The sequence below is a fragment of the Aspergillus tanneri genome (genome assembly GCF_003426965.1).
Source record: "Aspergillus tanneri strain NIH1004 chromosome Unknown AapTan_1_pilon_pilon_pilon, whole genome shotgun sequence".
Lineage (NCBI taxonomy): Eukaryota > Fungi > Ascomycota > Eurotiomycetes > Eurotiales > Aspergillaceae > Aspergillus > Aspergillus tanneri.
Window position 1 is genome coordinate 2,223,939 of NW_022984628.1, and position 25,695 is coordinate 2,249,633.

Consider the following 25,695-nt stretch of genomic DNA (forward strand, 5'->3'; position numbering starts at 1 on the left):
ATTAGCACTTAATTATGGATGATACTGAGGTCATTATCATATTATGTCATGGTGCAAACAATGCAAACGCCACACCCGCAGGACGCCCCATCACAGGCTCTGCGAAGGAGAGAAAACAAGGGTGTTATTTATTATTTATATTTACTAACCATTCGCTTGGTTCTCAAAGGCGCATCGAATGGGTCATTGATGCAATGCTTGCGTCCATATACCATCCAAGTGGCTCAAAACGATCAAGATAACCCCCCTCCGGTATAATCGACGCGTGGCAAATGAACCCTCCTCTTCCATCTGCCCCTCAAGGGCCCTCCCTTGAGCGTGTCTCATACCAAGCACCAACAAAGGCGAGCCTAGCGAGATATCACTCTGAAGCACTGGGACTCAGTAGGTCACCAACAAAAAGTCCAGGAAGGCATTCAAGCAAGGGCAGCCAAGGTAGACCACTAAAAGGGACTGAGGCGAGGGTGTTTGGATTACGCGACCGGAAAGCTCTTAGGCCATCATTGACAGGCCCTACGGAGATCCCAAGTTCGGACAAGCCGTCACCTATATCGTTCCCAAGTCGGCGGTCTAGCGGCCTCCAGGCGTTTGCTGCGCCCCCAAGGCGTGTCTCAAGAAGAATTGTCCCGTCAGACTTGGTATTTCACTCTCCACCAGTGACGAAAACTGGCGGAGTTGACATTGGAATAATTAATACACCTGATGATCAATTGGCAAGTGAACTGGGCAGCGCAACGGGCGACAGAGACCTGAGCAGAGAGTTGGATCAGGCCTCGTTGCATGAGTATGAGGAGCCCGATCTTCCTCCAACCCCGACTCAACTTGGACTGGAAAAACCTCTTGAGCGACCGAAAGGGCTGTTGAGTAGCAGCCCCACAGCACAACAACGGGGAAGGCGACGAGCCACTGATTTACCCGGACAGAGTCCTTCAAAGCTTAGGAATGTCGATGATGGAATAGAAATAGGGGACCTATCGGATTCAGACCTAACTATAGCCCGAGCACTACTTCCAAAGACTGTTTCGAAGAAACGGAAACTGAGGAAAGAGCTTTCCGCTGAGGTACAAAGGCTAAAGGAAGACCTTATAGAATTGGAAAGGTGGTCGCAGAATCTGGACCAACATGGTGACACAGAACATGACCTAAGCAAATTGATGTAAGCCTTTGAATTGTTTCACTGGGGATATGGCCCGCTAACCGTCTGGAAGTTCACTGCTAGCGTCCGAATCAGCTCCTCATACAGGGGATTCGAAATGTCCCATTAATACGCCAATATCTTCTCTCATCTCTACTTTACTCCCATTCTCCTCTAAAGCTCCCCTAAGGAGCGGCCAGGAGCCTTCTCCAATAAACCCCTTCGCCCTTAACGAATATGCCCAAACGAAATCGTTTCTGACGATCTTTGCACCTTTAACTCTCAAGACACATTCATCTATTGTATCTGGTTCAGAAACTGGCTCACGCTTGGAGAGACATACCTTGACATTTTTTGCACCGCCCCCGTTCCCTTCGAGCCTCTACACTATATCCATTATTTATGAGACAGATCTGGAACAGCAGACTTTGGTTTCTGTATCTGTGCCAATGCACAGCAATTTCGGAGTACCGGCAGATTTACAGCGTTGGATTAACTCTAGATTAGCCAATTCTTTGTTGAAGTTGGATGTATCAGGCCTTTGCTGGGGTATAAACCGATACTGGGAGGTCGCCATATCGCGCGCTTGTTTATGGTCACAACTAGAGGATCGTCATATGGCTTTATTTGGCGGTGCACTAGATCTCTCTGAACCCTTCGTGTCCCAAAGACTAAATCACGGCCAAAACAGACTCTTGGGGAGTGACTCTGGGGGCCTCACAACGTCAGATTTACGCCGGATACTACCACACCTCCAGCGCACGTCTATGCTCTTTGAATCTAAAGAAACAACGATCAAGGTCCTATTTACATGCGAGTTAACAGTTGATGAATGGACAGGCGAAGCGCATTTAACGCCAGAGCTCACTGTTTCGTGCCCATCTAGTATTAACGGTGCCCCTTGGTGGAGGGTAGAGCTGGAATCTAAGAGCCTGTTCAATGCGGTTGTTAATGAGACTATGGGTGGCCAAACAGGATTTGAACCTGACGCCAACACAGTCACCCAGGCCACCGACTGTCTTTTGGCATCTCTGTTTGGTGCTAACTCTGTGGGTTGACCTTGAAAGGCTAAATGTAACGCGACGAAGTGATGACTTGTATTTCGACAGGAATATACTATTTCAGGCCAACTTTGAGTTTACATGAAAATTTATTACCATATCGCCCCATGCATAGTATTACAGGACATGTGAGCAATATCAGGAACCTTTCATAATTGATTTATTTATCCTCAAGACCAACATCTTTATAAAGAGTTCCTGCTCTGCACACTCTGTAACACTGCTAAAGAGGCAAATTAAAGTACTCCTTTCATTTCATCCTTGCCAGGTCAAGTTACTAAAGCATCCATCAATTACCTTCTGAATAGATCATTTCCTTTGTATATATGAAACCCTTGGGTAGGACGAAGTAGGTTAGGGTCCAAACTGGCTCTACTCTACGACTCATTCCCAGCACCCCTCTGAATATCGAACATAATATATGATAGGCCATCAACACACATGTGATCGATGGGTCGTAATCCAGGGTCTCCGTGTGGGACATGAAATTGGGACATATTCATTTAGAGTGGTTCGGAGCTTTTTTGTTTAAGGACAAAGGTAATAAGATAAAAGCGGCGCCACGCCATCCCACAGTACACTAGTTCCCGACGTGAAAACAAACCCCATCGTCATTATCTGAAAGTCACATTTATTTCTTGGCGGCAGATTCCTCCTCAGCCTTAGCCTTAGCACGCTTCTCCCGGATACCCTTATGGCGAGCCTCGCTGCGGGCATCACGCAGCCGACGGTAAGCAGCCTCTTCACCCTTAGGCAGGTCATCACGCTTGACCTCAGTAATAGCCTCCTCGGCAGAGGGGTTCTTGACAGGGAAGGTAGCACCGACACGGGTGGCGTAACCCTCGGTCTTGCCCTCAGCAGCGAAAGCAGCCTTGGCGGCACTGACTTCCTCGGCAGAGGAGTCAAGCTTCTTAAACTGTCGCTCTTGCGGGGGAAGAGGATCAGGCGGGCCTTGTAGTCCTGAAGGCGAGCAACATTGGCGGCGAGCGACTCCTTGGAGTAGTTGACACGGCGGTGGTCAACAGCAATGCCAACAGTGGGGGCGAGCTTCTTAGGGATACCAGCTTCCTATATTGAAAGGGAAAATATTGTAAGCCTCAGTCCAACTAGCAGCTCCTGTTGTATAACCAATTTCAAGCTGCATCCAAATTAGAGATAGAATTTACCTTCAACTCGGCAAGGGTGAAGCCACGGCCGGCACGGACCCGGCGGTTGTACTTGACAGTAGGGCATCGCACAACGGGACGCAGCTTATCAACCGGACGAGGAGCAACAGCGGCAGCCTTTGCGAGACGAGCCTCACGACGGCGGTGCTTGCGACCAGGCTATACGATCCAAAATCAAAATGTCAGTCCACCAATCTGAAAAAAATCCGCCTTTCTCCCCCAAATCACCATGTTCTCAATACAGCTCGTTCGTCATGCGACTGGGGTGGGCATTGTATTTCGAGAGCGTACCTGGTCGAAGTGGACGCGCACACGACGCTGCCAGTCCTTGTGGAAATCTAAAAAGAATCACTCGTCAGGCCCAAAACATCCCGCAACGAATTTTATCGGACGTGTGGAAGTTGATCCCGCTGGTTCACTCACGCTGGTTGAAAATCTGGTTGTTGTGCTTGATCGCCTATTGCACCAAACAAAAAGCATTAGCATACTGGCCCAACCCGGGGATATCAATATCCCAGAAATCTTTTCATCATCCTAGCTATAAATCCAAAAGCAGTAGGTTTTCTGACGCACCATTGTGACGGATGGGGATCAAGGCCGGGAGATTGTCGTCGTCGTGGGTGGTTGCTGGTCGTATCTCAAACTCCTCGCTTCAATATTGGGTGGAACTTTTTTGGTGTGCCCACGCAGAGCCGCACCGCCTCGCTTAGCGAGCCCTACCCTGATTGCCAAATCCGGAAAGCCTCCCAGCCTGTCTGATAACTCCGTACATACGGAACATTGCCTTACTCCAGAGTTGTATGTAACTTCGTCAGAATGGCAGTGGTAAAAGTACTTTTTAAATTACTACAGGAGAGTCAGAGATATGTGGATGTATCCTCTGACACCATGGACAGTTGAAAGGCTTCCTTCCACTCTAAAGGTCATGCAGTAGTTGACATGACTCCCGATCGAACCAGCCACCCAGTCGAGCCAGCCACCTCTGTATTGCATACAAAATGCCAGTAAATAGGGAGTAATAAAAATACATTTTCTAGAACTGTATAATCATATATTTACAGCTACCTGACCCAGAATATTCTAATATTTCTAGATCTTTATATTACAGAGCGAAGACTTTAAATACAGCTGTATTTAAAATATTCTTGTATTATAGACTCCAAAAAAATTATAAAATTTCTTAAAAAATATATACAGATATTTTGTAGTATATATAATCCACATATATCTAGATTTACAGCTTTTATAGCACTTGTTGAGAAGGTTATATAAAATGTGGCATCTTGTACGCAATACAGCCAATACCGAGGTGGCCGGCTCGACTGGGTGGCCGTTCGATCGGGAGTTACGTTAGTTAACTACCTATGACTAATTAGTAAGCAAGGCGGCCGCATCGTTAACTTTACGCAGTACAGAAGACAGCAATCAACCATGATTATGTCGAGGGGCAGCATACAGCAGGTTCGCCTTCACAAGAGTTGCCTCTTACATAGTGCTTAGATACTTCCTCCTTCGGAGGCGATGTATAAAAAGACGATCGTCGAGTTGGTCTCAACATTCAAATTTGTATTGCTATAGCGGAATCAATCCCAAAATGAACTCATACTGAACACCATTTCGTGGACCATCTTTACATATCATCATTCGTAACTGTTTGCTTTGAATAGGAAGGGATCGTAGCCAGATTCCACCACCAAAAGGGAGAAAGAAAAAAAAAAAAAAAACAAAGATACCCGAGCTTGCATGGTATCAACCTCAAGACTTCAAGTCCTGAACATAACTGGTAGTTATAAGTATAAAATTCATGCACTAGTGGTATCATTATTGACCTATGTGCCAATACCGAGACCCACTTTGTCCTCTATTTTTGTTTTTTTGGAGGCAGCACCATCCAAACTTGCTTTGCGTTTGAGATCGTTCGAAGGACGGTTAACGCCAGCTTTCTTCACCTGGCCAAACAGTTTCGTCTGTAAAAGGGCACTGGATTTGGGCGCATTCGCCACACTTCGAGTATCCTGGAGATTGTTGCCCGAAGCACTGCTCCGAAACATACTCTTTGCAATGGCACCAGTCTGCGAAGCAGGAATGTCTTCTTCTGTTTCAGCTTCCTCGATATCGGATGCCGAAATGGTGCTATCCCTATCACGATGTCCGTCTGAGGTTTCCTTCCCCGGCGTGTAATATTGATCTTCTTGTCGGGTGTTCCGAGACCTAGCCGGTGTCATAGGAAGTGACGACAGTGAATGAGACCCTCGCATATGCCCACTAGTATGCTGCTTCTGAGCACGAGTCCGATTAGGGGTGGACGTGATACTAGGTGATTCTCTGTTCAGGACCTTATCTGCAGCAAGGAGGGCGGCGAACGGATGATTGTTTTCGCCTCTGTTCATTAAGTGGTGACCGCTGTCCGCAAACTGAGGAAAAGATATCCTATGAGGGGTCTGAATTTCCATCTGCGGACTGGGTGACAACGAGCCATTCTCAATCATCAAAGAGAAGTGTTCGCGATTATCCTTAATGCGTTTTTTCAACAAACGATTCTCTTCTCCCAGTTGGTCTACCTTCTCTCTTTCCTGTTCAATGAGTTTCTTCGCTCGGCGAAGTCTCCGATCTAGGGTAGTATTGGTTCTCTCGAGCTCCTGATTACGCTTGAGAGCGAGTTCCAATTCCACATTGGCAATTGGCTGGTGTGGCTTGCTTTCAGAATGGCGACCGCGATACTCAGAGCTCTGCAGGATCTCCACCTCTCTTCGGGCCAACTGATGCTCAACTTCTGCACGCTTTATGGCCTCGTTGCTTGTAAAAGACAACAGGCTATTCTGTAGCTTGAAGTGCAGCGCTGACATGCGAGCTTCCTGAGCTACGCTCAGTAACTCTCTAGCTATCATACGCAGCTTCAGTTCATCTGCGGCATCAATCTCCCCAGTAGTTGGGAGATTTTCAGAAGCCCCATAGGCGTCGCAGAGGGTCTTTTTGATATCTGGTGGGGATGTAAGGTATGAGATCGATCGAGATCTTGACTGTTGAGATGGGGCATCGGGGACTTGCGCAGACGGTGGCGGAGTCATATCTGATGGAGATAACGATGGGGGTGACAGGATTTTACTTTTGTCGGAGTGCGACGAGTGGCTACTAGCTCTAAGATTCATCTCCGGAGAAGTAGAAAGATGAGACCGTTTTGTGGGAGTGCTAGGACCCGATATCTCTGCAGGAGGAGCCAGGGAATTCTGTGAGAGCCGGGTTTCATCGTCCTGTGACATCATGGACTCTAGTTGGTGTCAAATATAGAATGAACCCGCAGCGTACGTTCCTCGCACTGGGGACTGATTAGCATATGCCAGTAATAGATGAGTTGGCTGAAATGTATCGCAGGTGATCAAGCGCATACAGGAGACAAGACAGGCTGCTAGCCTGGCCGGCTGGCTGATTGAAACTTAGCGGCTTGAGCGCTACGAATGTACCAGCTATAGGTGTCGAGACACAGAAGAAGCGATGCGACTGCCACAAAATCGGTGTCACCTGTTTTTTGGCTTGTGGTGTGCCACCTGATCGGCTCGGTTATCTCTGATAGAACGTGCAGACACTTCTAACAAGGGCGATACGAGAACCGGAAAGGAAGGAGAATAAACAATCTGGTTCGAAAATAATACCAAAATGAAGTATGGAATCTTTGTAGAAAGCGTAAGAGCAGCAAGGGGAGCAAGGAGAGCCAAATAATGGAGTTGAGAATGACAGATGGATGTTGATGTGACGAAGTAAGGAGTGTGGGCGAGGGTCATTTGATGCCTTAAGGACGTTGCTAAGGGCGAGACTTTCGTACTTCGGAGGCTGGGAAGGTGGCTTGACCACAACCAACCATTGGTACACACGTGAGCCCAGCCGCCAGCCAGAACCCACCAGGCCGGTTTTCTGCTAGCGTCGGAGATCGCCCAGCTCTGGGTACTGGGCAGTGTAAACAGAAGCCGAACCCCATGGGTCAAGAGGGCTGTAACTCGGGCAACAGGGAGTACGAGTTCTTTGACTCTACACAGTAATTATGGAGCACGGATAATAGTCCGTCCAGGTACCAATGTATCCAGAAGGAATACAGAGAACTCACTCTTCTCTCTCTTCCCCCTTCCCTCATCAATTTCTTCTGATGGTCAACGGCAGTTTTTAAAATTCCAGGATATAGGATGGTCAAGGTCGTATCAGACATCGAAAACCTGATCTGCTCTTCTTCGCATATGACCTTCATATGGGCTTAATACATGCATGCTAGTACTCTATGCCTAAGATAAAGTAGACAAGAGTGTACGGAGTGGTCACATGCATCCTATGTACTGCACATACATTTCTAACATTGTGTATGCACTTGTTACAGTACATTTCTCCCTTCTTCCTTTTGAGTTTTTACCTACCCTCTTTGATTAAATAAAGCATATTTACTCTCAATTGTGCCCTACAACTTGGCCTAGATCATATTATTGCACCAACTGCTGAGGCACATGACTAAGCCACTTACGATTGCAGCCTCAGGCACACAAGCGGCGTAAACAACAATAAAACCAATTCTCCATTATTGCAAGTCAAAGCAATAATATAACTTCCTTATGCGACACTCAGGTGCTGCACAAAACAAGACCTACTACATCATTTCGAACCCCTCCCACTTTTTCCAACATTCCCTCATGTTAGATTTGATGCCCTTGAATTGCCAACGGTTTTAGAGGTCCTTAGATCCCTCGACTGCCCATACTCGCTCAACAGCATGGCACCCTTGTGCCTTTGAGATTCTAACCGTATCTCAATTCTGAGAGTCGCGTTTGTCATGTCAACTATTCATGAACTCCATCTTCATCATTGACAAAACCCGACTACCATCGATTTGATATGAACATGGATCAGCCGAAACAATCGACTAGACCAAGTGCGATTCCTCGATTGGCGTCAAGGCTACCATTGCCCACAGCGGTCGCTTCTAGATCCATCCGCATTTCGCCTTCTCGTGAGAAACTACAAACCGATCCAGGTTTGGATGCCGGCAGGCTACGGCGACCGTCGGAGGAACCAATGTTTAAAAAGCCTCTTCCTAGATACACGCCAACGACGATCTCAAATAGCTTGCAGCAAAAAAACGATACCGGCAAGAATGTAATAAGTGGGAATGAGCGGATTGAGTCTGAAGGAGCACTGGATGAATCTTACAAGGCCGAGAGTGAGCTTCCAACATATGATTCAGACTCTCGGGGCCGAGCGCGCCCTTCGCTCTCTGAGCGAACCATTGAGACATTATCACAAATCCCACCTTCACCTTCACCTTTGAGAAGACAGTCTAGCTTTTTTAGCACAACCAGCCCAATGCGCTCTCCATCTCGTCCGCCATCATCAATGACCAATTACTCTAGGTCCCCTTCTAGGTCATCATCATCACGCCAGCTTAGTGGGGGGGAGCTTTTTGCCCGCCCCCAGTCTGCTATACGGCTTCCATCTAGATCACGGCCCTCGCTGTCAGTGAACGGCACTGCGGCTCAGAAAATACCTCCGGAGGCTGCAGAGACCCCCTCAAACTTAAAGCGGCCTTCCATAAGGCTAGGTGTGAATCCTGCTGTGACGCCGGTTACACTAAAATCCCATGCAACTCCGAATAATACTTTCGGAAAATCAGATATAGAGACCCGGCAGCAAACTCTCCATGTGAAAAAAACACGGAAAACGCCGACAAAGATACCGCCACCACCACATTCAAAGCCACTTCCAACCTCGAAGTCACTATCGGCTAATTCTACAGCACCAGAACTAACACCGGACCAACAGTCCGAGTTAGAGATAAGGAAAGCGTCAAAATCTTCAAATGCTTTACGAGAAAGCATTGCAAAGGCCAAGGCCGCTCGAAAGGCTGCAGTCCAGAATAAACCTAAGCCTCCTTCTAATGGCACCTGGGAGAATTTTGATATTGAAGACCCATTTAACCAGCAATCTGAAGATCCGAATAAAGGCATCCTAAGAAAGCGTATTGAAGCTGGTCGTACGTCTGGACATCTGAACATTGCGGCCTTGTCCTTGATAGAGCTTCCAAAAGAAGTCTTGTCCATGTATGACTTTGACCCTGAATCTTCCGTTGGCTGGTATGAAAGCGTTGATCTTGTCAAATTCATTGCTGCGGACAATGAGTTCACGGAGCTACCAGATGCTGCCTTCCCCGATATAGATCTGAACAAGCTAGACCCAAATGTTGATGAGAACGGAAACCAATTTGGAGGACTTGAGCACCTAGACTTACACGGGAATTTACTGCACACTCTGCCAGTTGGCTTTAGAAGACTGCAGCGACTGCACACCCTGAACCTTGCAAACAATAATCTAACTATGCAAGAAATACTTGTTGTCATGGAAATGGAGTCTCTCCGGGACCTCAGTTTAGCGAAGAACCAAATACAGGGCTCCTTTACCCCAGATATTAAGAACCTCAGAAATCTTGAAGTCTTGGACCTGCATGACAATTCAATTACTGGTCTTCCTGAGGATCTCAGAATGCTTAAATTTCTCCGAGTCTTGAGTGTTGGTAATAATCAGCTTGTTTCCTTGCCATTTGAAGCTCTAAGCGAGCTGCCATTGAAGGATCTCAGTGCTGCGAGGAACAAATTGAACGGAGTTTTGATACCCGCCTCTGTACAGAAACTTGAGACCCTACAGAATTTGGACGTAGCCAGCAACGCGCTGGCAAAATTTTCGGAGAACGGAAATATCGAGCTTCCCAACTTACAAACTCTAACCATCAGTATGAATCGCATCCAGAGCTTGCCAGATATTTCTCAGTGGCAAGCACTTCTGACTTTGTATGCGGAGGATAACCAAATATCCGAATTTCCACAAGGCTTTGTTGACTTGAGGAAAATCAAGAGCGTTGACTTCACGGGCAATGATATCTCGAAGGTTGATGAAAAGATTGGTTTGATGGAAAGTCTTGTCACGCTTCGAATATCCAACAATCCTCTTAGGGAACGAAAGTTCCTCAGCATGAATACGGAAGACCTGAAGCGGCAGCTGCGAATCCGGTGCGAGACAGAAGTTCAAGATACTGACGATGAAGAGGGATCAGTTGCTACACAGTTTACACTAGCGCCAGAAACTCCAAGTCAAGCGCCAACTTGGCACGTCAAGCCGGGGGGAATTCTCGATAGGTCATACACTAATATGCAAGAACTAGAGGTCGACAAACTAAGCCCGATAAACTTCCACGAAGTCAAGTGCTTGTATTTGCAGCATAATGAGCTACGGTGCTTCCCAGCTCCAGTACTTAGTGTACTTGCAAACAATTTGACTGACCTCGACCTTTCATACAACCCGCTGGATACTGATTCCTTGCTCAGCTCGTCTCTCACTCTGCCAAATCTCCAGACTCTCAACCTGGGCGCCACAAGATTGACTACCCTTGACCCAATACTCAACAATTTAGTGGCCCCGTCCTTATCATCCCTTGACGTTTCCTATAATCGTCTCTTTGGGTCTCTTCCTCCAGTGCGCCTGAGCTACCCAAACTTGATGACATTACTTGCGGCGGATAATTGCATCGATAGACTGGATTTCGACGCTGTGCAAGGCATCCAGGTTCTAGACGTGGGGAACAATAATATCGCATCGATTCCACTGAAAATCGGTCTACTAAGAGCCGAGGGGTCCAGCAAGAACTGGGGTGGTGGATCAGCTTTGAGAAGGTTCGAAATTGCAGGAAACAGCTTTCGGGTACCCCGATGGCAAATTGTCGCCAAAGGGACCGATGCTATTCTTGAATGGCTGAAGGACCGGATACCTGCCGAAGACCTTTGCCAGTGGGAATCAGATATTGGGCCAAGCTAATAATGCTTAAGCTGAAGGGAAACCATAGGATGGAGGGTCGTGGCATATAACTGAATATGTATTCAAGTTAATTATTCAAACTCCTAGCTTTTATGCACATAGATTACTGGTTGGGCAGCCTGGTCTGTCTGGAGGTCCAATTATTTTTAGTTAGATATGTACACAACTTGGAAAATTCTGGGGCATACAGCTATTGTTAATAGCTATTAATACTTCTTTCCTATTTCTAACAACCTAATTCTAATATGTTTATGGGTCATTCACTTCTCAATATTCCCGTCATCGTCAACGGCAGACTTGCTGACTTCTCTCATCACATTCAGCCATGTCTTCGACCAGATCGCAAATTTATCATCTGTTTGCTGCTCACTGTCGACAAGGTTGGCTGAGTCCCAGGGTGATGCCACTGATTTTATGGCATTGATGGCATTGTCCTTTGTTTTCTCTAGGTATTGGTTCGTTTTGCTCAAATTCGCTTCATACAGGGCTCCGGCCACCTCGTCAACGTTGTCTGGTATGTGCCTTAGGTTTGACATCAAGAGTTCAAGTTGCTTAACAATAAAAGGTGATAATTTAGGGACTTTTTTCAGGCGGTTCATGATAATGGCGGGGAAGATCTGTGTCACGGGCTTAAGAATTCGGATCGCATTCCTTTTATGCTCATGAAGGGCATCACTGTCCTCGCTATTTTCGTCCGTCTCACTTGGTTTACTTTCACTCATTCCAGCATTTTGTTTCCCGTCGTCGCTCAAAAGTTCATCAAAGAAATCGTCTCCTTCCTCTTCTGGATCCCATTCTTCGATCTCATCCACTGCATCTCGGACAAGATCTCTCCATTCTTCCACACGCCGGATCACAAACCCGACAACACCCTTTGCGGCTAAGTCAGTCAGCATGTCGCATGCTTCCCATGTGCGTCCAGCAGCTAATGTCACGACGTTTTTCTCCGACTGCGACAATTCATTGTCTCCTTTTTGCGCCAATTTTGCTTCATCCACTTTGCTTGCGACAGCTTGGATCTCTTTGAGAAGCAAATCTAGTTCCCTCAGTGCTGAGTTCACCAACACCAGCACCTCAGCTTGAAAAGACTTGGTATGATAGACAGGGGTGACAAGAAGAGCTGCCGTCACGAGAGACGGGAGCACTGACTTATTCAGGTCGGAGACAACAGTAGCGATGGCTGAGTGGGTAAATGGGGAGTTGATCGCTAGGAGTGAAAGCTTTGTGACTTGTGCCTTGAGCGACGTAGATGAGGCCGAAAGGAGGGGAAGAACATCTTTTCCTGAAAGCTCCTTTGACGCCTGATCAGCACAAGGGGCAGCAAGCGTCAACAGAAACTGCTCCACAAGTATTATTGAGGTATTCAAGGCTGTATGGAGAGTTTTTGACATTCTGGTGACAGGAGCAATTCAATTCCGGTGTTTTGTTGTGGTAGGAATTCTGAAGCCAGAAATTTCGGTTTGTAGCCCGGCGGGGCTGCTGATTAAGGGTTCTGGGGCATTTATCAAGGTATGTTGTTAAGTAGGTATATCAACGTTAGAACTTTTCCATGTTCGAGGGACCCGATTGTTTTAAATTCTAAGCTATACCTTATTCGTGATAAGGGAGCAAGTTATCGTACCTAGTGTTGATTCTATGTTTGTACATGCCGGAGTTCGGTAACCTAGTAGGTTGAAAGTACATGGTATATATATACCTCTGCTCCCAAGAGCCCCCCATAGATCATCGCTGATAAATACTCAACTATCTGTATTCATATATAATTCACGCTGTTGACCGCGTTCATTTGATGATTATTACGGGACCAAGGAAACAATGAATATCCGGTCTATCTATACCAGGCCCCTTTTCACATGGCCTTTTTATCGGATGAATTGCTGTTTTGTATGTATATTAGTCCCTTCCAGTTCACCCCCCCAGGGGCCATCAGCTTAGGGTGTGCACCACACCGTAAGCCCAATTCACACTGTACAGTAAACCCAAAATTCCATCCATCTATCTTCTTGATGTTATTCCCATCCACCCACCATGCCAAAGACACCGAAAATAGATGAATCTCCTGTACTCAAGGTCTGCGAAGCCGCCCAGCGCCAAAAATAACCGAATTTAGAGAAAGATTGCGTGGGAATATGGCATTTTGTACGAGACACTACGCGGTCGCGTTCGCCGGGGACAATAGGCTCGCAGCGCCCTTATACCTAAAATAAGGCTTGTAATAAGTATTAGGAGAAAGCTCTAATCCAGTGGATTGTTTGTATGCGTGATTTATATCTCCCTGTTATTCCTAGAATACTTAATTACAGGGTGGACGAATCCGGCGCTTGTGCACGCTGGTTCGGATTATAAAATTAGTAAGATATAGGTGTATTAGTTCAAAAAATAACTCCTAGAATATTTTATATTAGGCCCTGTAATACAAAAAACAAAGAATAAGAAGCGTCTTAACGCAGAGAGTATTAGATACTCATAGAACCAATATAATTAGCTTGTAAACATATCTAAAGATCTTTTATTATACTCAATCTAATATAACTTCGACGAATGCGGCTTCCAACCTGGCCAGGGAAGAGCTCAGAAGGTTATTAGTACAAAGGGAAGATGCCCTGACCTTGCTAAGTTTAATTATGCTAAAAATATTATAGTAGTTAAGTATATCGCTGCTGATAGGTGGATTATAAAGCTGCTATTTGTTTTTAAAGGTGAAAGGTTTATAGAAAGCTGGTATAATCACCCTAGTTCACCAGACTTTAGACAGCCGTTTTGCCGAAGGGAGATATTAATAATTTACTTACTGTTCCTCGATGGCTTAAAATATTTTATAAGGTTACAAAACATCGGACGAAAAGGGGTAAAAAACAAACGCAGGACACAGTTAATGGGCTCGGCAGCTTTTTCTGCCGGGCCTGGCCGAACTGTGTACACAAAAAAACGTGTGTTCATATTTAATAGCTATAAGTCCTATAAAACTATTAAATTTTTATAACTCTGCAAGAATTATAACAATATTTTTTTCTTTGTTTTCGGCCTTATACGACTTATATTTGCCAGCCTTTTAATAGCAAGCCTTTTCTTACCTATAAACAGTATTTTCGCAAGCAAAATAGCATCATTTCTTAGTGGGGTGGATACCCTCGTGGAAGGCGGATTTCCTAATATATTATTACCGTGCGAAACAAGACCTTTAAATAGTAAATTATTTGCAATTTTTTTAAAGAACGTGGTATATACCCTCCAGTGTCAGATAAGGTCTACCAGTCCTTCCTAGGACCGCGAGATCTTACGGTATTCTGCTAACAAAAGTAAGAATGGTTGCTTAGTCCAAAGCAATGGTGTGGATTATTCTGAAAGGCGCCTGCTAAGTCACAACATATCAGTAGCTATGATAACTAGTTAAGTTACCCAAAAAGTGGTTAGATAAGCAGTGGACAAAATTATAGTTAACTCCTCCTACCAATTAGGGCAGCTACGGGGGAGAGTTTTATATTAGATGCAGCAGTAGCAGCGCAGCAGAGAAATGAACCTTTTTGGATAGATACTGTAGTGGAGGAACTCGGGGGATTGGCACGTGGCATTTGTATGGATAACTATTATCTTAATTCCTCGTTCGAAGAGGTAATAGACAATCAACAACCTTCTTACAGGCCATGGAGCACAACTGCGTAAGGGGAATGTTGTCTTCTCTCCTACTGGGAACTTGTGGGTTCAGGGCCCACAACTTCTGAGCTGTCTAAGAGTGCCTCCTTGACCTACTCCTTCGGAGTTCTATCATTTCCCTCTCATTCAATACTCAAGGTGAAAGGCGATAGATAGTAGGAATAGAATCAATTTTGGGTTGATGGTTTGAATTGGGTTTACTATGTGGTGCACCCTCTAAGCCGAAGGCGGTGGGAGCACTGGAAGGCAAGTTTTGGCCTGCCCTAAATTGCCTGATTTGTAAAGCTGACCGCCTAGTTACGATTATGTCCCATCTCCATCGACGAGCAAATGCAAGCTCTGGCTAGATCCAAAAGTCACATCATCGGCTCCAAGCTTTCTTTTCACACCCCGAAGATTGGATGTATACTAATTGCAGTATTGGCCCCCTGGTCCCACTGATTTCCCATTAACATGGGAACTACGAAACCTCGCCCTCCCCCGAAAGCTTCCGTCGTGCAAATTCAACCTTTACCGGACAAGACCTTCATTATCGACAATGGTGCGTATACAATGAAAGCAGGATATGCGCCAGACTTCCCGCCCCTTGATGATATAACCAAAGCAATTTCTGCCTGTAGTGCTATCCCGAACGCGCTCACAAAAACTCGCGGGAACCAGGTTTATGTCGGGTCTCAGCTCAGCACTCATGTCACCGATTGGAATGAACTGATGTTTCGTCGCCCGGTTGAAAAAGGGTACATCGTTAATTGGGAGGCGCAGAAGGAGATATGGGAGCACTCATTTTTTGATGAGAAGGTAGTACGGGCGAAGGAGCTCCGGATTGCAAGCCCAGAGGAGACCACTCTTTTGCTCACTGAGGCCCCAAATGCTCTGCCTGCTTTACAGAAAAATGCGGACGAGATTGTGATGGAGGAATGGGGGTTTGGGGGTTATCTACGAACTATAGGTCAGTCTCTTGAGTGCTATCTATGCTGTCGACACTTGCCACCACCCTTTACTGACACCCCTATAACGACAGGCCCGTCGATGAACGCTTGGAATGAAGTTCAGTCTATATTTGGGGATCCTATTCTGCAGAAGTCTAATATGGCTGTTTCTCCAACGGAGTGCCTACTTGTGGTAGACTCTGGATATTCTCACACTACGGTAACGCCACTCTACAAAGGCCAGCCTCTTCAGAGAGCCATCCGGAGGCTCGACCTTGGGGGCAAGCATCTTACGAATTATTTAAAGGAAGTAGTCTCAATGAGACAGTACAATATGGTGGATGAAACGTATATCATGAACGAGGTCAAGGAGGCTGTGTGTTTTGTGAGCAACAACTACGCCAGGGACCTGGAGCAGACCTGGAAGGGCTACCGGAAACGCAACCAAGCCGCTGCTGGCGAAGAAGATGTCACAGTCGACTATGTACTGCCTGATCCAAATGTGGGTAAAAAGGGCTTTATGCGTCCCCGTGACCCTTTGTTGAATGTCAAAAAAAGAAAAGGTGCCCTTTCTAGTGGAGGTGCTGAAGTTTTGTCCGAAGATATTTTGGTCCTGGGAAACGAACGTTTTGCTATTCCCGAAATACTATTTACCCCGAGTGATATCGGTATGAAGCAGGCTGGTTTATCAGACATCATCATGCAGAGCCTTTCTGTCTTACCACCGGGATTACACCCTGCATTCCTGGCGAACATCTTGGTTGTTGGGGGGACATCTTTACTTCCAGGGTTTATAGACAGGCTGTAAGATATGAACGCTCCCCTGTTGTCATATATGTCCGGTTATGCTAATACTTCCTAGGGAAGCTGAGTTGCGCCAAGTAGCATCGGCGGAATGCGTCGTGAGGGTTCGGCGCTCTCAAGAGTAAGAGATCCTTTCATATCGATGAGTCAAAGTTGATGCGCTAATAATCTCCCGAAACAGTCCAATTCGTTCCACCTGGCTCGGGGCATCGCGATTTGCTACTAATAAGGAAGAGCTAAAGAAGGTTGCAATCACCAGGCAGGAATACCAGGAACATGGTTCCTCCTGGGCGGCGAGGAAGTTCTCCGGCTCTTTGTAGAAAGTACTCTGCAGTCTATAAGGACCATTTTTTTTGCGGATTTCAGCCACGGAGCTTACGGATATATTGGAATTAGCAGCATGTGCAGGTTTGGCATGATGCGCCGGGCTTCTTGAGACCCATGCACCACCTGTCTGCCAGTGATACCCTAGTCACTGCCGACGCGATTGTGTCCTTTTGATACATGGAAGCGTAGTCTGTTTATGGGTGACCTCCACCATGCTTGAAATATTGTGGTGAGACTGGCTTCCTAGCTTTGGGACTTGGCTGGCCCCGCAATCTACCAGCTTACTCTTCCACGTCACCCACAACCATCGATCGGCATATATCAGTATAAAATACCAAAATAATTCTTCCTCAAGTTTATCTTTGGGAACAGAGACCGCCGTTTGGGCGGCACAGAACCATCGTATCCGCTGAGGGATAGAGGCGATGGCTTCGAGTTAGCTCCGATGATGAGGCTTGAACATGTGGCATATGAAGGGTCTATCCGTGTCATGGTTGCCCATTGAGGGGAGGGGAATTGGTAGTCTTGTTGCCACATTGAGCGGTTGCTGGGCTTCATTTCCAAGTCCATAGGCCAGCTCGCTCAAGGACTAATACCGCTACGGGCCACATACAATAATTTACTCAAATGTCGTCTAGTCGGATTGACCTTTAATCGACAACGGATTACTATTCTGGCCCATTAATCCTCTATGTGCCTTTAGACTGCCACCTTTGCCAATAGCAAATACGGCGCTCAACTTCCCCAGCTTGTTCGGAGATGAAATAAAAGTAGCTGTTGTTTTAATGGCATGATTAATCTTACAACAATTGAAGATACTGGCCCAGTCTCTCCTGAACTCTCAGCCGGGTATCTCTTACACTTGAATCAAAGATGCCAGTACTATTTTCTCTCATGTCTCTTATTGCTCAATCGACCACCAGAGGACAAAATAGTAAGCCAGAAAAAGACGATGCCACTGCTGTGCAACGACCCCTTTCCAATATAAGATCTTCGATGGGTGTCGATACTGCCGACTCATACCAGGCTCGGGATGACCTTACTGCACTGTATCTTTCAGACAAGGAAAACACTTCGGCGGAGTTTAGGATAAAAAATAAAATAAGGGATCACGTTACCAGGAAGTTAAGGAGAGCTTTTTAAGCGTTTTTTACGGTGTATGCCAGTTGTAGAGTTCGTCATTTCAACCATCTCTCAACGGCCACGAGGCATTAATATAAACTGACCGTGAAGCCCTTGTACGGGATGCTTCGATAGCATGCCCAGCACTTCTTTGGTAACCTTGTCAGCATAAGTATTGCGATCAATGCATAAATGGGATGGTGCTTGTAGCGGTGGCCGACGAGAGATTGTTCCTACCAAAATGTTGCTCCCAGGTAACGCTCGACAAAATACTCCACACGATGTCCCCAAAGGAACAAGGACTTTAATACCTCGAAAATGTACGAATATGCGACTCCAGTTTTGAAACGCTTGTACTGCCCGATACCAGTCTGTCCAAAATGGATTCCACCGAAGTATCTGACCACTGGCGCCTCCTCGCACATTTGCCCATACAGTAACAGGAGTATCTGTTCGTCGTGTCGCAAATCATCCCATGCATGGTTCGAGGCCTGTTCTGACCCTGGTTTGAGTTCGGTCCTTGAGGAGACTCGGATCCAGCAATGGCAGAGATGTTACAACTGTGGAGCACTGGTGGAACTCATATTTGGTTGCAACCATATAATGTGCAGGTGCAAAGCACAATTTTGGTGAGATATTTCTCTTGGGATTGAGTGCACGGAACTGTCGTCGCTATTGGCATGAAGCTACAAATGTGGTAACGATTGGGCTTCTTGTGCCTGTGTCGCTCCTTCAGATCAACCGCTCGACGTCTTGACTGTTGCAGTCAATAGCAATGAATTGAATGGGGACGAAGAATCCGGACTTGCTGCAGTCATTGATGTCATGATGTGTGCCGAAAGAGAATAGTGAATAGAGCAGCTGAGCGAGGTCACATCAGTCAAGCGGTGGGTTTAGCCTATAGGACACTTGTGAATATGCAGTTATTGACCATAGGAAGATACCGAGGGAGAACAGTATACATATACACACATACATATATGATATTCAAGAACTGCCATATGTGTTGACGCATACTCTGGATATAGTGGTAGTATATGACAAAAATATCGTGACATTCTGCGCCAGTACATATATCCCATCAATAGTTGTAAAAGCCTTTTCCGGACTTTTTACCCTTCCAGCCAGCATCAACCATTCTCTTCAATAATCCAGACGGCCTATACTTGCTATCCCCGGTCTCCTGGTGCAAGACATTCATGATAGCCAAACAGGTGTCAAGACCAATGAAATCAGCCAACGTCAAAGGGCCCATAGGAACGTTGGTGCCGTTTTTCATGATGTTATCAATATCCTCGCGGCGTCCGACTCCAGTCTCAAGACAAATGATTGCTTCATTAATGTATGGCATCAGAATGCGGTTGGCGAGAAACCCGGGCGAATCCGCGGAGACAGAAGCAACCTTGTTCATGCGTTCCACGAAAGCAATGGCTGTGTCAATGGTTTCCTGGGATGTTTGTAAGCCAGCAATAACTTCGACGCCCTTCTGTACTGGAACAGGGTTCATGAAATGTGTCGAGACAACTCGGGAAGCGGCCTGCAAGTCCATTGGATCGGTCGTGGTGGCTGCGGCAATCTTGGTGATTGGAATGGACGAGGTGTTGGTCGCAAGGATGGCATGTTTGGGGGCAATCTGGGCAACTTTGGAGAAAATGGACGTTTTGAGATCGGGGATCTCCGGGACCGCTTCAATCACAAAGTCCACCGACGATAGGTCATCCAACTTCAGGCTGGTCGTAATGCGCGAGCGGACGGTGTCGGCAGCATCCCGAGTCAGACGTTCCTTGGCGATATCCTTTTCCAGTAGCTTGTCTGGGGGATTGATTATCAACCAGGGGAACCTAAACCGCAACGTACGGGATTTGAAGGATCATCATACCGGCGAATTTGAGACCCTTATCGAGAGAGGACTGAGAATTATCGATGAGAGTCACGGGAACTTGAGCCTTCTGCGCAGCAACAAGAGCAATGCCTAATCCCTACGTCTTGTTAGCTACTATCCATGGAACTAACCAGGCCCGAGAAAATTGAAGCCAACCGACCATCTGGCCTGCTCCGATGACTCCCAACTTGTTAACCTCGGCGGCCTGAGCTGCCGAGGAAGTGGTGAATGCACGAGAGGCAATTGCCAGGCCTTGCCGGCGAAGAGGCTGAAGGCGAGATGAAAGCATTATCACAGAGGCAAGGAAGACCTTGTTGCAATAGAGAGCGCTGGGGTTTCGGGCAAGAGACAGGCAGATCGGGCAAGTAGAAATAGCCGGAGTCGAAGTTCCTTTGTATACTTAGGCGGCCCATGTGATTCGGTCCGACGTCATCGGTTATATTCGGCTTTCGGAGGAACTATTTATCCATTTCCGAGGATCTGATCACGTCGACGCGTGAGTAGCGCGTTGCCATTGGTGGAGGCGGTTGACGCTTCTACTCTGCACTGGAGGAGAGAACAACATCCACACAATTGGCCATTATGAACGAGGAAGTAGTGGACCCGGATGTTCGCGCCCATGTCTACAGTCTCGTCACTGCGGTGAGTTGTATAAGACATTGTTCCTTTAACTCCAGGTCCTAGATAGTCGCTGATACTCTTATAGTTGGGAGGGTTCAATGGGGAGAATGCTGATCAATATGTGCTGGGTGATGATGCCCTGGCTTGCCTGCGGGACATCAAACGCTGGCTGAAGTTGTATGACGAGAAGTATAACCGCATGGATGTGGCACGATGCCTGGGGGAAGCGAATCTGGTCAATGGTGATCTCCTACCAATCCTGTCTGTATGGGGTAGTAGCGGACAGGATAGTAAATATATGTTCAGGATTGCGTTGGCGTGCTGTATGTTGGTCTACTGGCTTTGACCTGCCCTGACGAAGTTGATTGTACTGACAACCCATAGTGGAATTGCTAGTACCCCTAACCTGGCCATTGGAGATTCATGATCAGATGACTGTCAATCATCATCGACACATGCCGTATTTGCAGCATACTCAGGTTTCATATAAACGATGTCTTCTTAGCCGCGGGAGTTCCTGTCTTCTTCGAACTGTTATCCGAATCGGCATACCCAGCATGGCGGTCCCGCGCTCCGAACGAACTACTAGGGATGAAGGAATTCTTAAACTCGTGCTTTATCTACTGCGAAATATTACGGTGATCAACCCCACTACTCGTCTTGCGGCGGAGGGTGACGAGGAGGAGACATCGAGGTCCGCGACTATTAAGGCCTTCCAAGATCAAGACGCATTTGCGCTTCTACTTACCATGTGCTCCAATATTGGCGATGATTTTAATATGCAAGATGTGGCTTTACTTGAGATTCTGTTTCATATTCTGAAGGGAGTGGATGTGGAACAACTTTTCATGAACGATGCCCAGCGGTCTGCCAAACGCACTGATGAGCTGGATGACTTATTACGGCAAGAGTCATCGCTGCGGAGAGAATATGCAAAAAATGCGCCGACGAGACATGGCCGATTCGGGACGATGATCTGGGTCAAACGTGATGATGCGAAAGTGTCTACGGTCTCTGGACAGGACGTCCTTAAGGACAGTCAAGCAACACTCGATAAAATGGACCAAAGCAAGAAGTGGAACAAACCTCAGCAGCGACAGAAGAAAGAATGGTCAACATTAAACAATGACTTTAGCACTCCCGTGCATTTAAGCTCCGTTGCGTCCAAGAACCTGCGGATGTTCGTTGAGGAATTTCTTGACTCGGGGTTCAACCCTCTTTTCACTCACGTTCGAAAATCGATTGAGCGTGAAGCTGACCGTGTCTTACCAATAAATTCTCGTCAATACTTCTACACTGTTGCCTGGCTACTGAAAGCGGAACGAGCACGTCGCCAACGTCAGAAACGGTCACAAAACGAAAAGTCACACAACTTGGCAGAGCCAGATAATTTTGGACTGGTAGCGAGCGTTCTTAATCAGGAAACTTTTGTTTTCCTAAACAGATCCATGCAGTACAGTTTTGACAATAAGGATTGGGAAGATCTTAATGCCGAAATGCGTTGCTTCACGCAAATCTTGTTGACTGTCCAAGAAATGGCGTTGTCTCCACTTGAAGAGGACCAGGATATTGCCGAGAACATCCAAAACCGGATTTTTTATGAAGAAACCACTCATGATCGTATACTCGCCATTCTCCGTGGATTCAAGGACCAAGGATTTGGCTATCTTGACGCAGCTACAGAGCTTTCACATGTCTTCTTGAGGATGCTGGAGCGATATTCGAAAGAGAATGCTGATATGCAAGTGCGATCCCTACGACGTGCTAGACACAAAAACAAGGAATCTATAGTAGCGGATGAGGGTAATGATGAGGACCCTGTTTCCGAGGACGAAGATGAAGCCGACGCGGAGCGAGTTTCCAGAGAGCGCGGATTCGATTTCCGGCGCTTTTCTGCGAAGTTCTGCAATCAAAAATGCGTCGACACCTTTGTTGCTCTTACCAAATACTACAAAGAGCTGAATTTGGAACAGCTAAAACGTGCCCACCGCTATTTCTACCGGATCGCATTCAAACAAGAGATGAGCGTATTGCTCTTCCGCGTGGACATCATCAACCTTTTCTACAGGATGATTAAAGGGCCAGGGGCGATGGATTCGAGCAAGTCAATTTACAGGGAGTGGGAGGAGTTGGTGCAGCAGATCATTCGCCGACTAATCAAGAAAATTGACCAGCGCCCCGCTTTGATAACTGAGCTACTTTTTAGCAAAATCAACTCTACTGTTTACTATCTCGAGTACGGCCATGAGAAGCAAACACTAGCCACAGCCAGGAGGCCACCTGCCGAGCTTGAAGTCAGCTCTACTGACGCAAAAACACTTGACGAGAAGATTGGCATTGTGATCGGTGCCTTGATCCTGGATGAACAAGGTGGTTTGATTGCGTGGGTTGGCGAGATCCTCCAGTCGGCGGCGGAGGCAAGAGAGTCATGGGAAACCCAGGCAAATGAGAACCCCACAGCATCTAGGGCACCCAATCCCATGATCGGTATGTATGGCCCTCCAATTTTGTTCCGATGAGACTAATAAGTTAACTAGCCGTTAAACCTCGTGATGATGCCTGTCAAAAAGCAATGTTCTCGAACGCTAAGCTTCGTCTTTTGATGACCTTGGTGAAACTCGAGCGTCTCGGAGTAGAAGATGTGCCGGGGGCATCTTGGATCGTTCCCGCATCATTGAGTTCAAAAGATCTTCAAGATATGAAGTCCATTATTGATCGATGCCTTGATGATCCTATGACTGGTGACCTTGAGAATGACCCTCGGGAAATGCTTCGGCGTAAATACCCTAGCAAGAGTAACAACAGTCGAAACCAAACAACTCTTGGTGCTGATTTCGGATCGGAATCTGAGGGCGAGGATCTGCCACTTTTCCCCCCTAATCCTCGATCGAAGACCAAGGAGCTCGACCAGCCGAAGAAAAACCGCAAGAAGCGGAATGAGGATGCTGATCAAGAACCACTGGATGAAGAGGCCTTGGAAGCGCGCCGCCAGAAACGCCTAGAGAACACACGAGATCGCCAGGCAAAAATTAAGAGTAATCTATATGTCCACGCTAGCGACGAAGAAACCGACGAAGATGCAGACAAACAGTTTTTCATCCTCGAAGAGAAAAGGAGGAAAAACCAGGCTGAAAGAGTGCGGAAAGCCCTGCTTAGTGGCGCTGTACAGGAGACAGATACTCGTGCAAGCAAAGGGAAAAGGCGCAAGAAACGCCAAAGCGGTAATCATACCCCGGGGAGCCCAGACACATCAAGCAAGCGACAGCGACGTGCCCACCCAGCCACTTGGATGGACCAAGACAATGATGTTGTCAAGAGCAGTACTGAAGTCCGGTCTCCCGGGTCACCACAAGAATTCTCACCCAACCTTGATGCTGAGGGGGACCTGGAATTTGATGATGACTTGGCATTTAGCCGTAATCGGAATCATGCACCGGAGTCCCCTGCTCATGGCAAGAATGTGGGGTCAAGCAACACCGAAGCCAGTGCCGAGAAAGAGGAAGATTATGATGATAGGCCGGTGGCAGTGCCGGCTCGACGTCGGATACGTGGCGGGTTCGTGATTGACAGCGACACCGAATGATCATTTATTATTTGGCGTAAGGCATGAGCCTGGCCAGGCGTGGAAGCCAGATACCCAAACTTCTTGAAAAATGGGGGCTACTCCGTGAGTCATATCTGCTCTAGGACCTAGAGGGGCATATATATACTTTCTTACTTGGCCCGGATCTTTCCCACCCACAACCAACGTCCTTTCACTATGGGTCAGCGAGTGCGATATGTCACGCTGGACGTCTTCACTTCTCAGCCGTACGCCGGAAATCCGTTGGCTGTTGTGTTCCTGCCGAACCCGAAGGGTTCCGCTCCTCCGCTCACCCAGAGCCAGAAACTAACTATCACGCGTGAATTCGATTTGTCCGAGACGATCTTTGTGCACGAAGGCAGCGGTGAGAAACGCACAATTGACATATTCACCACCGCTTGCGAAATCCCTTTTGCCGGTCATCCGACCATAGGTGCTGCATCATGGTTTCTTTCTCACTCACGAGCCAAAGAAGATGGGGAACTGGTTCGCTGTTTGGTAACGAAGTCCGGTGAAATTCCCATCTCGCTGCAGCAGCCACCTACGAAGCATGCGGTGGTGGCGAGGATTGCACATAATGTCCGTTTTCATGCTGCGAGGTACCCGCTGAATGAACTGCTTCGACTTCATCCATCCTTGGCTCCATTTTTCCCAGCCGCAGTTCAAGGGGGGGTAGATTCATTTCCGATAGTTTCGATCGTCAATGGGATGAGTCAGGTCCATGTTGAACTACCCTCTCTGGAAGCCCTCGCAGCCGTGACGACCACATACGAGGTCGTCCCGGTTGATGGCACATATTTGGACGATGGATGGGGCTCTGGCCACTGCGTCAAGTATTTCTACGTGCGAGATGTTGCGGATGCTCGTCTAGGACGGAATGTCATCCGTACCAGGATGATACTAGGAAACGAAGAAGATGCGGCCACTGGCAGCGCGGCCAGTGGGTTGGTCGCATATCTGTCACTGACGAACGGAAAGCCTGGGCAGTACAAGTATGACATTGTGCAGGGGGTGGAAATGGGGAGGCGTAGCGACATTGGCATTGATATCACAATCAGCCCCGGGAAGGAGATTGAAAGTCTCGACTTGAAAGGAGCTGCAGTGATGGTGGCCGAGGGAACAATCCTGGTCCCTGAGGAGTAATGGATTGTGGAATGGATGCGACCAAGTGAAGTATTACATAGTTAGAACAGCATCTATGCAAAATTGAACTTCATTCACTCAAAGCCCCGTTGCCAGGTAAACATTCAGCCCATTGGCAGTGCCCTCAACCACGGCCGCCGCTTTGTTTCTCTTTTCGGTTCTCAATACATCAGCTTATCTTGAATTCCCCCGTTGTCGTGGATTTTCCGTACCCCATTTATTTCTCTGCTGGCTCGACCTGGCCTTTACTCCCATAGGAGCTCAAGATGACGGAGAGGCAGGGTCGCAAGCCTTCGATTCTCAACCGCTTGCACTCATTCAAGAACGCTTTGGGCGGAAATCATGACGGTTCAGCAGCCACACCGAACAAGGAGACCCAAAACTCCCGATGCACGAACGATAGCAGGAGAATGGGGCCTATATTTTCAC

At 47.2% G+C, this 25,695-nt stretch overlaps 9 protein-coding genes across 9 annotated transcripts; 5 read left to right on the plus strand and 4 right to left on the minus strand.

Annotated features, from left to right (window-relative positions):
* Positions 1–272: 272 nt before the first annotated feature.
* ATNIH1004_002739 (uncharacterized protein) lies at positions 273–2,193 on the plus strand (the record flags this gene model as incomplete). The annotated part of the gene is made up of 3 exons (XM_033567424.1): positions 273–384; positions 451–1,156; positions 1,209–2,193. The coding sequence occupies 3 exons, from the start codon at positions 273–275 to the stop codon at positions 2,191–2,193; spliced, it is 1,803 nt and encodes a 600-aa protein (XP_033429419.1).
* Positions 2,194–2,827: 634 nt separating this feature from the next.
* Positions 2,828–3,938, minus strand: RPL13 (60S ribosomal protein eL13; the record flags this gene model as incomplete). Its single annotated transcript, XM_033567425.1, has 6 exons — positions 2,828–3,112; positions 3,172–3,264; positions 3,363–3,521; positions 3,654–3,700; positions 3,786–3,819; positions 3,936–3,938. 6 exons carry the CDS (start codon positions 3,936–3,938, stop codon positions 2,828–2,830), a joined length of 621 nt encoding a protein of 206 aa, XP_033429420.1.
* A 1,253-nt stretch (positions 3,939–5,191) lies between these two features.
* On the minus strand, positions 5,192–6,622 carry ATNIH1004_002741 (uncharacterized protein; the record flags this gene model as incomplete). Its single annotated transcript, XM_033567426.1, has 1 exon — positions 5,192–6,622. One exon carries the CDS (start codon positions 6,620–6,622, stop codon positions 5,192–5,194), a length of 1,431 nt encoding a protein of 476 aa, XP_033429421.1.
* A 2,110-nt stretch (positions 6,623–8,732) lies between these two features.
* ATNIH1004_002742 (uncharacterized protein) lies at positions 8,733–11,201 on the plus strand (the record flags this gene model as incomplete). Its single annotated transcript, XM_033567427.1, has 1 exon — positions 8,733–11,201. One exon carries the CDS (start codon positions 8,733–8,735, stop codon positions 11,199–11,201), a length of 2,469 nt encoding a protein of 822 aa, XP_033429422.1.
* A 260-nt stretch (positions 11,202–11,461) lies between these two features.
* On the minus strand, positions 11,462–12,592 carry ATNIH1004_002743 (uncharacterized protein; the record flags this gene model as incomplete). Its single annotated transcript, XM_033567428.1, has 1 exon — positions 11,462–12,592. The coding sequence occupies one exon, from the start codon at positions 12,590–12,592 to the stop codon at positions 11,462–11,464; it is 1,131 nt and encodes a 376-aa protein (XP_033429423.1).
* A 2,716-nt stretch (positions 12,593–15,308) lies between these two features.
* arp6 (actin family protein) lies at positions 15,309–16,908 on the plus strand (the record flags this gene model as incomplete). The annotated part of the gene is made up of 4 exons (XM_033567429.1): positions 15,309–15,804; positions 15,877–16,588; positions 16,647–16,709; positions 16,770–16,908. 4 exons carry the CDS (start codon positions 15,309–15,311, stop codon positions 16,906–16,908), a joined length of 1,410 nt encoding a protein of 469 aa, XP_033429424.1.
* Positions 16,909–19,118: 2,210 nt separating this feature from the next.
* ATNIH1004_002745 (3-hydroxyacyl-CoA dehydrogenase family protein) lies at positions 19,119–20,434 on the minus strand (the record flags this gene model as incomplete). Its single annotated transcript, XM_033567430.1, has 4 exons — positions 19,119–19,849; positions 19,917–20,016; positions 20,080–20,187; positions 20,408–20,434. 4 exons carry the CDS (start codon positions 20,432–20,434, stop codon positions 19,119–19,121), a joined length of 966 nt encoding a protein of 321 aa, XP_033429425.1.
* A 67-nt stretch (positions 20,435–20,501) lies between these two features.
* Positions 20,502–24,123, plus strand: tof1 (putative DNA repair protein (Tof1); the record flags this gene model as incomplete). Its single annotated transcript, XM_033567431.1, has 4 exons — positions 20,502–20,561; positions 20,626–20,863; positions 20,925–23,027; positions 23,078–24,123. 4 exons carry the CDS (start codon positions 20,502–20,504, stop codon positions 24,121–24,123), a joined length of 3,447 nt encoding a protein of 1,148 aa, XP_033429426.1.
* Positions 24,124–24,300: 177 nt separating this feature from the next.
* ATNIH1004_002747 (PhzF family phenazine biosynthesis protein) lies at positions 24,301–25,266 on the plus strand (the record flags this gene model as incomplete). Its single annotated transcript, XM_033567432.1, has 1 exon — positions 24,301–25,266. The coding sequence occupies one exon, from the start codon at positions 24,301–24,303 to the stop codon at positions 25,264–25,266; it is 966 nt and encodes a 321-aa protein (XP_033429427.1).
* Between the last annotated feature and the right edge of the window lie 429 nt (positions 25,267–25,695).